General features: G+C 37.4%; 1 protein-coding gene across 5 annotated transcripts; it reads left to right on the top strand.

Annotated features, from left to right (window-relative positions):
• Positions 1-14790, top strand: LOC121194930 (muscleblind-like protein 2a). 5 transcript variants are annotated; one of them, XM_041058081.1, is made up of 10 exons: positions 1-181; positions 1973-2511; positions 6172-6336; positions 6452-6655; positions 6781-7035; positions 7926-7979; positions 8363-8519; positions 8779-8814; positions 9531-9625; positions 10630-14790. In XM_041058081.1, exons 2-10 carry the CDS (start codon positions 2338-2340, stop codon positions 10642-10644), a joined length of 1155 nt encoding a protein of 384 aa, XP_040914015.1. In that variant the 5' UTR covers positions 1-181; positions 1973-2337; the 3' UTR covers positions 10645-14790. The 5 variants fall into 5 exon arrangements, with proteins under 5 accessions (XP_040914015.1, XP_040914014.1, XP_040914017.1 ...); XM_041058080.1 differs by lacking the exon at positions 9531-9625; XM_041058083.1 differs by lacking the exon at positions 7926-7979.
• The last annotated feature ends 811 nt before the right edge of the window (positions 14791-15601 follow it).

A 15601-nucleotide genomic window follows, 5' to 3' on the forward strand; every position in this document is an offset into this window, starting at 1 on the left:
AGACAGTCTGTTTTTACTGCTGTGAAGAGAAAATCTTTGGTCTCTGAATCTCCTGGACAGAGAGTGGAATAAAAGCTGTTGTTGCTGTCTACATCTTCACAAAGCTTCTCTAAAGTTGTAGCTATATCCCAGATTCTCAGTCTGGGACAGAAGTTCTTTAGGGCTGCATGACGTGAGAGAGGTAGGTTTTCTTGCTCCGTTTCCTGATTTGCGCCTAAAGGAATTTGCTGCAGTATGCCGTGGGAGAGCATGCAGTAAGGCTCAGAGGCTGTTACAGTGGAAGATCTGGGTTAACAACAGCAGAGTTTACTCTAAATTTGTACCTTTTGAGTTTTTGTACAGTCATAGGCCTTGTTAATTGCTCTCAGTGGGGAAACTTTTCAGCTCTCACACAGATTTATTCAGCTCATGGGTTAACCAGCTTTTCTGTCTGCTCAGCAGCTTCCTGTGTGTTTTACCACTTAGTGTACAGGTCTGGCTACTCTGTCGTGTGTTTAACTCCCAACACCATGTGTGTTTAAGCTTTGTCTTGCTTCTCTTTCATTCTGTATGTGCTTTGGTCTAGAGTCAACATATCTGACTGAAGCAATTTCGCACCAAGAGTTCATGTTGTCCCACTGGCAAATGGAGAGTAGTAATATATTTGAAAACAGACTGTAGTGGATAGAGAGAAAGTACTTATTAAAACAGTTAAAAGTATGATTAAGATGAAATGCAGTTTTAAGCACAGCAACTGTGGCTATTTGTGTGCAACATGCTAACATACTTACTGAAGAAGCATAGCCTGGAGAAATCTTTTACATTTTACATTAATGTGCAGACCTGGTTGTTACTCAACAACAACCATATTTGACATCTGTGTTCTTTGCTAATTACATGCTAATTACTACAATATAAGGCTGGAAAAAACACTTGAAGACAGGCTGTCAGCTGATTTTAATAATATAGTGAATGTTTTTGCCCACAAAATGGTGAGGAAGAAATAACTGAGACTGAACTGACTTGTTACTTCATGTTTATGGTTTCTTTAATGACATGCACAACACTACAACACTCTCCTGCATCATTTAAGTACTTTGTAGCATTTAGAGTTTCAGCGTGTGATTCAGTGGCAGCTGCTTATTTAGTTTAATTCAGAGGGAGAGGGGGAGATTATTGGCTTTGGTCAAAAATCTATCACTTTCAGAGAAAAAAAGCAAACATACATATGGTGGTCTGTATTCATGTTCCCTTAAGGCTGAAAAATAACATATTAAATTCTGTATTGACAGGTATGTAGGAGTTGAACTTTGTCCATATACTGTAGTGCTTTGTGGGGATCTAACAACATGATTTTCTGCATCTGGCATATTTCTTGTGTCTGGCATGTTTTGCTGGCAGACTGTAGGAATTTCTAATATTCTACCAGTATTAAGGGCGAGGGGGTTTCCAAGTTCTTAACCATGTTCATTTATTGCCAGAGCCTTGTGCATTGTGTCCCTTGCTGTACAACACAGTGGCCTCACTGAAATGAATAAGGAGACTTTGACGCAGGCTATTGTCGGCATGAACACAGACTTAGCCTCCAGGTAGCTTGATAGCTTGTTCATCTAGATATAATCCTGCTTTGCTCTAAAATTTCTGTCTTCTCTAAAATTTATTTTAGTTTTTATCATTTTGAAAGTCTTAGTTTGTCATTGTTGTTACCACTGGTGTTTTGATTGTCTAGATTATTTTCATTATTGATTGATATGCAAATTATTTCCTTTATTAACCGATTAATTGTTTAGTCTAAGTGGAAAATTGTGACAGTGGCCATTATTACTCCCCAGAGTCAATGGTGATGTCTTCACATTTTGTTTTATCCAACCAAGACTACAAAACCCAAAGACATTCAGTATCCCTAAATATGTCAACTGCAGACTAATCATACTGTAAATTGCAGTGTTTCTTCAAATACAATTTTAGTAATAATCATGTTCTTATCTTACAGATCACCAACAGAAAGTGCCTTTGAGAAGATATCCCCGACTTGAAGTTGGTCCCTGTACATTGGTCTGTGTCTGTGCTCTCTTCAGACTCAAGCACCAACAAAGGATACCTCAGCTAAAAGCCCTTTGCCACCACTTTGCACTCCAGCACCTAAAAGAGTGCTAGAGCCATAATATTAGAGAATAAGAGGACGGAGAATAATGACCAAATGGCCATTTGATCTTTCGGTTCCAGCTGATGGAGGACTCACCCGGTTGTCTTAAAAGAGGACTTTGCACCTGCAGTCAACCTACAGTTTTTAGTGTATGAGGCGCATGACAATAAGACTGACTTTTAAAATTTAATGTATGATTAAAACGTCTGAACATGGCATTGAACATTTCTTCGGTAAGAGACACAAAATGGCTAACCCTGGAGGTCTGTCGACAGTTTCAGCGAGGGAACTGTTCTCGTAGGGATGAGGAATGCAAATTTGCTCATCCACCAAAGAGCTGCCAAGTTGAAAATGGTAGAGTAATTGCCTGCTTTGACTCACTGAAGGTAAGAAATATTGCACACGCCATGGTCATTGACAGGTTAATGATCCTTTACCAAGTGAAAATTTTGCCCATGTATAAAGGAAACTTAATAGATGGGCAAAATCATGAAAAATTTAATTTTCTATGATGTTGCCTGTGTTCCAGAGTGCATGCTTTCACTTATGTCAAAAATCCTTTTCCACATTATTTTGCAACTCTTGTACTTTCCTTGAAAAGTTTATAAATTGTTGCAACAGCTCAAACTGCTCTCAGGGATGCCAGTTCAGTTCATTTTTAAAGCTATCTAGCTAGCTCATCTGATACAATACAGTTAAACCTTTAGATCTGCCAAGCTAACTTGCACTAACAACAGTAACATGAGTTACAAGTGTGTGTGTTTGAGAGTTAGTTTAGAAGAGAATCCTTGATTATAATCCAAGATTTCTGCACTGCAAGTCACTGTCCCCTTAAAGTCTTTAATCTGCCTAGTGTTAAACTCTTAAATAAAGTCCCCCTCTGAGCTCAGCTGCACCTACAACCAGTTTCATTGAAATCACAGAGCAAAACTGCAATCTCATAGCTTAATCTTCCATTATATATGCACTTTTGACAAGTAGACTTCAGTTAAAAGATCTGAGGTAACTGATTTCCTTAAAAATTCCAGGATAACAGTGTATCTCCAAACATAGGTCATACCATGCTTTTCCAGAAATACAGTAAAAAAAATGTCAGATTTCGTTCTCAGCACTTATCTTTATAGACCATAAAGAATTAAATCTGGATCTTTAACTCTCCAGATCGCTCAGTCCTCTCGTGTGAGGCCAGGGTTGATTCTTTCCTCACTCACATCACTATCACAAGACAATACAGCTTTGCCCCCAGGATTTTTCTCATGTTGAGTCATCGTCTTATCTCCTCACCACAGGCAGTTTATACTCAGCTTGTCTCTGCCCTGGTGGTCAAGGGCTTGAAAGGATTAACATGAAGTAGCAACATATTCCTTTATCTAAAAACTGTATTTATTGTTCATCTTGAAGATTGTTTAAATAGATTAGACGGAACAGATTAACCGACGTAACAAACTCGAGAGATGGTTGAGAAGCACAAACGCCCTTAGAAAACATGATTAAAATGCTCACAGGAATAACCCACCCACATATACTGAAATTCAGTCAACATCAATGAAAATCAATTTTGTCAGAATTGATGAATATTTTTAAACTGTAGCTGTGAATTGATCAAAACTGCTCTGCAGTTCACTCTCATTTTTCTTTTAAAACTAACCTCTTTCCAGTGCATTATTTGAATTTGAATTGTTATCGTCTACTGGTGGTCTTAAAATAATAAATCATTTTTATTCCTTTTTTACTCCTTTAAATGAACTTAACTTAGTTTTCTTTAGAGATAGTTTAAAGATCTCAAATCCTCAGAAAGACAAGAAGAATTACAGTCTGTTGTAATGATGGTAAGAAGAGGTCAGCAAGAAAATCTGTAGCTGCTGCAGTCATGTGACGACACCCCAGCTCTTCTTTATGAATAAGCTTTTGTCTAAGGACTGATTAAATATCTGTTACTGACATCTCTACTGGTATCCTGTCAGCTGGTACTAACTCAATAACTGTTACTCACCCTCATCTTTTGTTTATTTAAAGGCAAATAGAGCTAGCTGTCCAAGTTGTGGTTTCTAAACAAATATTGTTTTCCTCTTACTTAGCTGTTTTGGCTCCTCCAGTGTTGGCATTTTACTGCCATGTGATTTGTTCATTTCAAGCTTGTGAACAGGAATCACAGATCAAAACAATTGCTGTCAAAATTCTCTAGCCATTCGCCAGTTACTCCTAACAGAGTTAACTTTGTTATGCTCAAGAATGTGCACATGCCTTGGTGTTTAAATAGTACGTCATGTCTTTCAAAAAGATCAGTTGAGAATGTTAGGCACAAGCGAAGGATGTCAACCACTCAGCTCTTTCTCTTTAAAGACTCTTTTTTTAAAAAAATGGAGCTTTTTCTTGTTTTTCTCTTATGAGTGTTTTATAGCAGAAGATACCTCTCAGACTGCAGAGAAGTGAGCAAATCTGCTCCTTACTTCACTAAACTCTGTTTCATCCAAATTAGAAGTAAACTTCAGCAGTCGCAGGCATTGCTAATGAGATTTCTTTTAATGAGAACCACATCTCTTATGCAACCCATGTCTCTTTGAAAGAGCAGACACTGGCAAACAGTCCTCACAAAACTATCCTCTCTAAACTATGAACAAGCTGAATACTGTCAAAACACAGTAGTTAGCGATCTCCCTACCTGTGGCATACGAACCCATTGCCAGTGTATACTGTAATGAGATATTAATAACAGATAAACCTGCTTTGACAATCACAAAATATAATTAAACTAAATCACTTGGGAGAAATGTAAATGAGGTGAAATGATTGAAGTTGATTGAAGGATTTGAATATGTAGGATGGAGGAAGCTGACCTCTCATTAGGCTAATACAGATGCTGGACTGGCAGAAATTACATTGGCAGGCACACTTTAAAGTCTAAAAGGCAGTCGTAATCCTCAAGTTTAATAAATGCGACTGTGGAAATATAAAAAAAATCACCAGTGGATTCTCACAGCTGACAAGTTCAGGGATGTCTTATGTAGCCAGTCAGCTTTATCTTAACTTCTCTCATGATAGCTGCAGTGTAGCCATAAAGAGAGCACTGTGAATCAATAACTGATAACTCAGTAACTCTTCATCTCAATCATACTCTTTACAGCCCATTGTATTACTTCTATATTGGATGATTCTGCAGCACACCATTTATGTCCAAGGCTTTATAACATACCCGACAATAACCAAGAAATAATAACTATTTAAGTAGAATTGTTTTAGTATTTTCGAGTCAGTCTGAAGTCAGATCTTAGAGACTGTTGTAAATTCAAAGTAAAATGTCTTCCTCCTCCTTCATTAGGGGTCCTTCAAGTTTTATAGTTGCTTTAGAAAGTTTTCAGATCTCTTCACTTTTTGCACACTTTATTGTGTTGTACATTTAATTTTAAATGGATAAAATTGCCATTTTTGCCCATCAGTCTACTTTCAATAACCCATAATGACAAAGTGAAAACCTGTTTTAAGAAAATGTTTTAAAAAATTTTGAAGTGAAGGGGTTTAAATACTTTCTGAAGCCACTGTAGGTGCTTTCTGCCAGGCTACACTACAAGGCTACGCTACAAGCAAGGTTTTGTGCATGCTTCAGCAAGATTTCCTAACAGCAGTAGTCAATGCTATGCAGAAAGGTTTGATTTTAGCCAACCAGCTATCACACCATGTAGATCAGCACATTGATGACTCCACTGACTCGGTACATGGGGGTGAGGAGTGGAAGTGGGAGTGGGGTGCAGAAAAAGTCACCATGATGATTAACTCTACAGTAGGAATTGTGCCTTGAAGCTCTTCGTGTTGCTCATGGGGCTGAAGCAGCCTTTAACTGCTATAGTTCTGTGCTCATATTAAAATCCTTTTGGACAATGTAATAGGGCTTTGATAAAAGCAAAAGCTAATACGCTTTAAATTCGATAACTCTGTGACATTTCTATCAGTTATGTTGATGAAAAAGTAACTGCAACACTTCATAATAAGGATTACCTGCCTGCGATCTTCAGTGCTCTTTATGCCTTTTCTATTTTCTCGGAATCCAGGGTCGATGCTCAAGAGAAAACTGCAAGTATCTTCATCCACCTTCACACTTAAAAACCCAGTTAGAGATAAATGGACGCAATAATCTCATCCAGCAGAAGACCGCGGCAGCTGTACTCGCCCAACAGATGCAGCTTGTGATCCCTGGACCCAGTCTGCAGCCTGTGGTAAGGTGCTCGTAATGAATCCCTTCCACTAGTTTCCTGTGTTAGGTGATAGTGCTTGTCTCACTTCTAATATATAACACCTTCCCTCAAAGCCAATTTTTTTTCCATTATATAGGGACTTGGCACAAGTACCGGTCTTGGTTACGGTTCATACATGACACCTTTGAGCCATGGAATGAGTATTGTTCCCTCAGACATCCTCCCCAGCACCCCAGTTCTTGTTCCTGGGAGCCCGCCTGTCACGGTCCAGAGTTCCTCTTCTTCTTCTTCTTCTTCTTCTTCTCCCTCACAGAAGCTGCAGCGTACAGACAAACTAGAGGTAGCCATGCACCACAAGGAGTAATTTAACATAAATAAAATATCGGTACTTATGCAGCTACGCATATTATGGCCTAATGCTGAGAGCTGAATTCCTCTCTCTTTCTTTCTAATTGCTCCTCTCAGGTTTGTCGTGAATTTCAGCGGGGAAACTGTGCAAGAGGGGAGACAGATTGCCGATTTGCTCACCCCAGCGACAGTCCGATGATTGACACCACCGATAACACAGTCACAGTTTGCATGGACTATATCAAGAGCCGCTGCTCCAGGGAGAAGTGCAAGTATTTTCACCCGCCTGCACACTTGCAGGCCAAAATCAAATCCGGTCAACAACAAGTCAGTCAGACAGCCGTTGCAGCCCAGGCCGCAGCTGCAGCCATGGTAAGACAGAGCCTTTATCCTTCTGTAAACACTTCAAATGTGTTTTAGTTTGCAGAAAATACATTATCAGAAAACATATTATGTTGTTAATACTACACTGTAAAAATTAACTGTGCTCTGATTTTATACTGGAGCCATGTTTTTTTAGTATTGTGCTTCTTTGCCCTCCTTAGACCAGCTGCCTTATTTTTCATGTGCATCGTCTTTTTATAGTTTCTTATAGCTTATATTTTCAGTTTCAGGTTGTATTTCAAGATCACAAAACTAACTATACATAAAAAATGTATAATAGTTATAAAAATAGTTATGTAGATACGTTTTTGTTTTTGTTTTTATATCCCAAGCAAAGGGTTAGTGGTGTTTCTTTTTGCCAACTCCCAAGTCATCTTTCAGTTGACAGCAATAGAAAATAAATCTGTGCTACTGTGCATTACATTATTCCTTAAAAGTGTAAAATCAATGTATGTATTTCAAAATTATACAATGCCTATAGTTACACTGATTGCATCATGATAGTGGTAGTATTTGATTATAATGAAAATCTCTGATCAAGTAATAATAACAAGGTGATCGATATACAGTGTAAACAGTTCACAGGATTGTACCATATCATTATAAATAGTGGATGCCAAAGCTACTCATTATGTTGAACTACTAATTCAGAAATCTTAAGTTAGTGTTTCCTTTAATCAGTTATTTTGGTTACTGTGCATGCATATTGTGTTTTATGTGGTATACTACATTCAGATTATTTTGTTTTGTTTTCCCCCTCTCACCTATCCGCAATGCTGTCCCCCATGATGCACCGCTGCTTGCTGTTACCTGTATGTTAATACGCTTGAATCCCATTGGCCCACTGCCATCATGTGCTCGCTGCCTGCTATTAAAAGACTCAGTCGACTGCCAAAGCAATGAAGCGACCCCTCGAGGCAACTGTAGACCTGGTATATTCACCTTTTGCTTTGCATGTAGCTATTAATTGTACTGTAAAAACTTTTCATTTTTTGTCATTGTGGCTTCTTCAAGTCTCATATAGTCTTTCTGCACACAGTCGACATCAATATCTTTAAGTGCTTAAGTTGACAGATATTTGTTAAATTTTGGTGAATTCATTATTCCATTCATAATCTGTATTCTACAACTGTGCTTGATTTTTTTTTCCCCCATCATGTGATAACATTCACCTTTATTGTGTGGTTGTGTGCTTGTAGTGGTGAACACTAAATATTAAGAGTGTGTAAAACGTAGCTGAACAGCTGGAGAGAGAGAGAGAAGGGAAATTAGGGTTTTAGTATTGGTGTTTTATGTCTTCTGTTATCGCTTTCAGGCCTTTCCCCACAGCGTCCTACAACCCCTACCAAAGAGACCAGCTCTTGAGAAGAGCAGCTGGGCCAGCTCTCTCCTCAGCCCCAGTTTTTTGCACTACCAACAGGCTCTGGCCAATGCACAGCTGCAGCAGCCCTCTGCAGCATTTTATCCCACAGGTAATCTTTAAACTTGTTATGGATTCAAAGCTAAACAAAGAGAGTTCTTTTCACAGTTGACATTTTGACAGCAGTCCCACCACAAAGTGACAAGTTGACTTAACCTGCATTTTTCTGAAAACATAACTCTTACTGCTATGGGTGTTTTTTTGTGTATGTCCACTGAGCTAAAAATGTATTTACTGTATGTGGGCTCAGACCAGTATTTATCCCACTGATGCTAAAACAAACCCTCTCTTTCCATTTGATAATCACACAGGTTCTGTGTTGTGCATGACTCCCGCTAACAGCGTTGGTAGGTGCCTTCCTTAATTTTTATAAGCTAAGTCTCATAATCAATGGAAAACACAGGTGAAGCATAATTATGTTTGTATAAGATATTATTGTTTTCACAGCATAGGAAAACAAAAGTGTGCATCAGGAATCCACATTAAATAATTTGACTTTTTTTTTCTATAAATATTTTTGATTATGTTACATATTTGTGTGTTCTTTCTTTTTTTTTATCACCAAGCCTTGTATGTACACTTGCTTGTAACACTATTCCAAATAGTCAAAGCAGAGTATAAAAAAACTTAAGTATTTTGCTGGATTTTGTTTGTAGAATTGCCATTCACCTCGGATTAGGAAATTTGATCAGCATCCCTGAGATTTACTTCAGTGTTTGTTATACTCTTAAAAATTTTACATTATCAAAACTCCTTAGATATACTATAAAACCACTGTGCTCATGTCTGGTGGTAGTACTGTACGTACTGTCCATTTTGGGATGTCAAACAATGAACAGATTTCCTCATTTTATCTCTTATCAGCCCTCCTTTTATGTTCTCCCCTGCTGTCTTGCTTTGCTGTGTGATCGTATGCCATCTGCTGGTCTAACCCAATGATGGCTTGCTGCTAATTTCATTATGTATTTGCCTGGCGAGAGAGAGAGAGAGAGAAACATTGCTGTTGTTACCATAATGCTCCACCTCCCTTTTCATTGCTTACATGGTTCCCTTCCTGAAAAAGTCCCCATGATGTACAGTGCTACGCCTGCTACTGTCTCTGCAGCAACTTCTCCTGCCACAAGTGTCCCCTACGCAGCAACAGCAACAGCCAATCAGGTTTGCTCCTTTTTAAAGCTTTCTCTCATAAATCCTTGAGCTCTGACTAAGTGCTTCATCTTTAAATCAGGGGAGCTGCTTTGTCAGCATAGCGTTGCCCTGCTTGCACTGCCTATCATTAAGCTTCATTTACCTGTAGACCTACAGTAGAATTACTAGGCTGCATCTCACCCCTTTCCCTTTTGACAAACAACACTTATATAGAGGTCTTCCATCTGCAAATAGTGGTTTTGCATATATTCTTTATTGCATGTCTTCTGCTTTGTTCGATGTCAGTGTCTGTTTCATTATTCAATAAATGAGGTGCAAATACAACACAAGAGTAGCTAAGGTTCCCATAATACAGGTTATATTAATTAGTTAATATTAGCATGTAGTGTATTAACCTGATCAGATTTTTCTTTTTGTACATGGTACTTTGTAATGAGAAATCTTTCAGACCTGTGATGTGTGATGAAGTGTGGAGTGATGACTTAGATATTTGTATTATTTATATTTTATATTTTGGTGGTCTCAGCAGCCCAGGTTAAAACATTTGATGGTTTAATTGAGTGAAGCTTCTAGAGGAAACATTGGTATTCTTTATTTTATTCATGTTCTTCTTCTTACCTCAATTTTTTGTTCTGTATTTGTAGTGTCATATCAGCTTATACAGAACTTAATGTTTAAACAAAAAAAAACAAAAAAAAACAAAAAACAAAATAGTGTCCCAACAAAATGTAGGTGTAATGTGTACAAAATCATAAACAACAGTTGGAATATTTCATTTTGAAGAAATAGTTCAGCTATTAAAACTGTCAAAAAAGTTTGTTTTTGATTTTAAATAACTTAAGGGAAATACTAAGACCAATAAGGGTAGTTAGGGTTAACGCAATTTTACATCTATTATGATAGTAAGTCTTGATGCGCACTCGATTATCTTTGTCATGTAACAAAAACATTTAACCCAAGTATATGCTTGTTGTGTGAAACTACTAAGTGACTGTCTTTTGCCTCTGAAACAGATCATCCTCAAGTAACCACCAGAAACAGGAGTCAGTGCCATGTTGCTGCTGTTAAAGGTTCCAAACAGCCACTATGTAAATACTCTGTTAACACCACACGCCACATACAACAAGCTGCATGCTGATAGCATCACTGATGGAAAACTTGTAGACATTACTTTTATCTATGATACTAAACTACATAACTCAATTACTAGGATTATACTGTGTTAAATAAACCTCACAGAAGATTATTGTATATACATGTCTTTGCACCTGAATTAACATGCATCCTCAGTAATGTGCAAAACATCCTGGTTTCTATTTCCCAAAATGAATTCTGACATGGCCAGAGGTGCCACTTAGCCCCTTAATTAGCAGAAATGGAGTGTGTCTCAAGTTCGCATATAGGAGCCTCATAAATGAGCTTTTCTCAACAAATTCAACCTGGAAACACACTGAAAAACAGAAATACAATTCACTCCCAATTGTAAGTGATGTAAATTTTACAAGTTGAAGAGATGAGCATGACACATCTGAGACCAGTTTTCAGTGTTTAAGGGTCCTATATTGGAGTTCGTTCAAATTTTATCTTCATGATATTGAGCAACACATTAGTCTTTTGGGGTTTTCTTTTTCTTCCTGAATGTCTTATTTAACCTAAGAAAGTTAATTTCACATTAATGATTGTTTATCTGGTGCCAGATTTAATTATTTCATCTAACTCATAAAAAGCGCTTATTTTAAATCTAAAGTCCACATTGTAAAAATATAATTTAAGAGCAGGCTAATGGAAGTGAAGTTCTGGGGGTAGTCAGTCTGTGTTGTTTACCCCTTTTTCCCCCAGAAAACAGGATCAGTGCTCCACCTCCTGGTGTGCCTTTGCATTACACATACTATACATTATATTTGCTGGTAGAGAATTCAGTATGATCCATTTGCTGCAGATACTTTCCTCTTAAAGGCAGTAAAGCAACAGTGATTCAAAGTGATTCCCCTGCTTTTATATTGAAAAAAAATAGTTTGCAATAGTCCAAAGGTTCTGGTGACTATTGGCTTGTTGGTGTATCCATGTGGTGGTTTTCATTTCTGGGGCAGGTTTCACAAAGATAGACTCTGACAATGGCTTAGATCAAACTTATAATAATTAGATTTCAGATAGACGTGTAAATTCATCCATTGCACAAAACTGTCTAGTTCTTGACTCCTTTAAGTGGGACTATTAATTCTGAGTAAATTAAGACTTCAAACTAAAATACATGGCTGACCGAGTAACAAGACCGCTTAGCAGAAAATGTTTGACTCATGGGAAAATTGGTCAGACAGAATGGTCAAACAAAATCAACTAATGAAGTCCTCACAGCTGTATATTTCCAACAGATTACTGTAGTCACTTGAAATCTTCCGCTTCTCTTTACTCGCTCCTCAATATTATTAGCAAATCACAAATTATGCACCATGTTTTCCTCTTTTATGTCCTTTGGTGCCACTGGTCAGCAGATGTCACTGATAATTACCTTGAAAACAGCAGAGCTAACAGCTAAGTCTTACTTTAGTCTGTGAAATTATTTGACTTGCATTACATTAATTTATTTACTATGTGATTTGGCAAGACTGACGATGAAGTCCATGTTTTATTATATTAATAGATTTTTATTGCCCATTATATGATGATTTAAGGGCTACAGTAAAATGCCTTTAATTTCTGATGAGTTCTTCGAGATGAAAGAAAACCACGTCCTTCTCTTTGCAATGCAACGTAAGAAGTTATGTCCACGTCTGACAAATGTATCACCACTGCAGAGTATTTTTGGTGTCATCGTAGTCCATGTGGGTTGGGCACTTGTACATGCATGACACCAAATATAAGTAACCAGCTGGACTAACACTACAAGCCAGTCTATAGTATCTTTGTGAAACTGGCTCCTGGTTCAGCTTGAAATAGCAAACCATGTTTCTAAGAAGAGCCTCCACAGCCATTATAGTTAACTCAGTAAAACAATATGGGAGCACTACTGCTTGTATTCAGACTAAAGGTCTTGTGATCCTGTAAAGTTCGAGTTGAACTGTTAGTCTTAATGTTACAGTCAGTTGTCAGTACTGTATTATTTGAATGTTACAAGTGCCTAATGAATTGTGCATGCAACAACATCTAAACATATTTAAAAGGCTTTGTGTGAAAAATCATTCAATTAAATCTACTTGACTTAAGTCACATTTAGAAAGAAATGTTTAGCAATGCCATGTCGGTGCATTAGTACTTCGTGTAGACCTGTTTAGATTTAGTCTTACTAATTCTCACTCATGTGACATTCACTCAGATTTGTATGTACTGTATGTACAGTGTGTAAGAATGAATATCCAGCTAGTTTTATTTTGTTTTACATTTGAGGTGATTAAGTAGTTTCTGACAATGTTTCCTAATTAGTTAAATGCACAGTAAAGTACTTTATGTAGTAAAGTAGAAACCAAGCAAATAGACTTTTTGGTGAAGTGTAGTTAATGTATGATTGATACCACGATATGCAATTACCCATCTTTGTTTGAAACTTTGAGCAGACAGAGTGGGCACTGTGTCTGGTTAAGTGAAAAGCAAAACTGATGTTAAATATAGTTTTCACTCACATATGTAATGTTCTCTTGAACACCTTTTATATACGTTTTAGTTTCCTATTTTGCAGTGTGTGAAAATATCAACCTTTCCTTTAATGTTTCCGATGTCTGTTCAAGTGACTGACGTTTTCAAAATGTGCGTGTGTGTACACATGTGTGATTATCTCAGACAATCCACCAAGAGATATTGCATTTGTTAACATTTTCATTATGTATTTTCCTTGTGAAAATGTTTACACATTATTGGATGGAATATATGGAGTATACTTGCATATTTTACTAGTTTATCTTTAGCTAGGAACACGTTTAATATATATATTCTCCTCTATTTTACGATGAATGTAATTTATTAAACTGACTTTAGCTCTGCTGGAGGGTCCTCAAAGGGCCTTGATCTGTTGTTTTAGCCTATGTAAAGCCGTCTGTGTCGAGGGATCAAATGTTGGAGCAAAGAGAAGCTTAAAACATTTCCTCCTTGTCACTGCCTTGTCACCTGTATGGGACAACAAACCTTTGTATGAGCAAGGCCATAGAATTGCTTTGTATGTACAAAAGTGTATTGTACAGGCCACATTTTATGAAAAACTAATTTTCACAATAGTGTAATAATAGTTTAATTTAATTGTTTTGATTTGTTGCTGAGGCAGTCTGGAGTAAAAACTGTATTTTTGTAGGTGAAAGTAAAGCGTTTTTCCTCCTCACAATAACACATTGGATTTAACTGTTAAATATTTGACTTTACTATGCCATGGTGAAACACTGTAAGTGATCCGGTGCATACAAAAGAGTTTCTAGTTTGATTTTTGTGTTTTACGTAGTTTCCACTGCATGTTAACATCTGGCAACAACAATATAATCCACCACAGAGTGAGCTAAACTTTCAGAAGTCAGAACAGAAAGTCACCTGATGGTTAAGCGGCAAAAGTTTTTCAAAGTTTTGTTTGTTATTAGATAGATGAAAAGTTTCCCTAATTTATTATCCCTGCAAAAAGGCATATTTCTGAATGTTTGTTTCACCTTTTGGCAAAAGGCTCAACTGTCATGTGCATACAGAGGTGTAAGAATGTTTGGTCTGACTGACGGAAACTTTTCTCAAGCACTTTCTCAACAGTCAGACCACTGAGAAGATATGCTTATTGTGAACTTTGCCTTATCTTTGATCTATTCCTAAGTTTGCATCTGTTCAGTAATTATGAATTCAGCGTTGTCCACTAACTAAAAATAATTTCACTCAACCATTTTGTAAAATTGTTGCCACATGAATATTTTTCGTTTAAGGCCAAAATGACAGATTGTAAAACAAACTCAGACACTACCCTGAAAGGCTTGATGCTGATAAGACTGACATAAATTGTTACATTAAAACGTAACAGACTTCTGATGAAGCTGTCATGCCAGTGTCATTTGGCTCCATTCTGGCCTGAACATAAAATGTCCCTCCTTTTATTTGAAGATTTGTGAAAATAATTTTATTTGTGCATAATTAAGCATTTCATGTTTATCGTTTTGTTCCTGTAAATTCAAAATTGTGTAAAATCTAATATCGCAAATAAATAAATGTCAAGTAAATGCTGTGCTGTGAGCTGTGTTGTTTGATTTTGTACTGATTATGTAATTGTCTGAGTCATTCTCAGACCCCAAAAGTAAGGATTTTTGCATTTACTGAATTCTGTTTTCATAAAAGAAGTAAAAGTAGAAATCTGGCTCAAAAACACAACCTGAATGAATCGATTCACAATAAAATAATCTCTCTTAAGGTGATAGTTTAAAGTTTAATGTAGTTTTGCTTTTTTAAATTTCTTGCAGAGAACGCTGGATTGGTCTCCTACCCACAAAAGACAACAAGCAGGTCATGTTTTTTTTAAATTGCTCCACAAATTTGGATGAATGATCTGCTTCTAATAGTGTGCTGTAGAGATCGTCAACTTAAAGTAAAGTGAATCATTTTCCAGACACTGTAGCGTCCGGGTTATCAGTAAATAATATTCAGCCTATTATATGGCTAAGCAGAATTTATTCAGCGTTCTCAAATTTGGACGGCAGCAACAAAATGCAGCGTTGCCATAGCAACAGCATCCGGCGCATTATCCTCCTCTTGGATACGCATCCTCGAGCCGCGTCTGTGATTGGGTGAGCTCTCTTTGGATGTCACTGGGGCAACCGAATGATGGGAATTTTAACACATGAACGGAAATGAAGCCGCTGAATTTCACTGGCTGCCGCCGTGCGGCTTCCATTCAGGCGCAAGTGAAGTATGCGGAGAGCGGAGGCAGCCATTGGACTATTTGCACGTCCGTCTGAGTAGGGGGGAGGATCCGTACTCCCCTTTTTTGTTGTTTTTTGTTTTTTTTTTTTTTTTTCGCCACAGTACGGGAGCCGA

This window comes from Toxotes jaculatrix, chromosome 15, assembly GCF_017976425.1.
Source record: "Toxotes jaculatrix isolate fToxJac2 chromosome 15, fToxJac2.pri, whole genome shotgun sequence".
NCBI lineage: Eukaryota > Metazoa > Chordata > Actinopteri > Toxotidae > Toxotes > Toxotes jaculatrix.

Coding starts and splice junctions, on each gene's coding strand:
- LOC121194930 (XM_041058080.1), top strand. CDS start 2,338: ATGGCATTGAACATTTCTTCGGTAAGAGACACAAAATGGCTAACCCTG. Junction 2,512..6,171: donor CCTGCTTTGACTCACTGAAG/GTAAGAAATATT, acceptor CTCGGAATCCAG/GGTCGATGCTCAAGAGAAAA. Junction 8,815..10,629: donor GACTCCCGCTAACAGCGTTG/GTAGGTGCCTTC, acceptor CCTCTGAAACAG/ATCATCCTCAAGTAACCACC.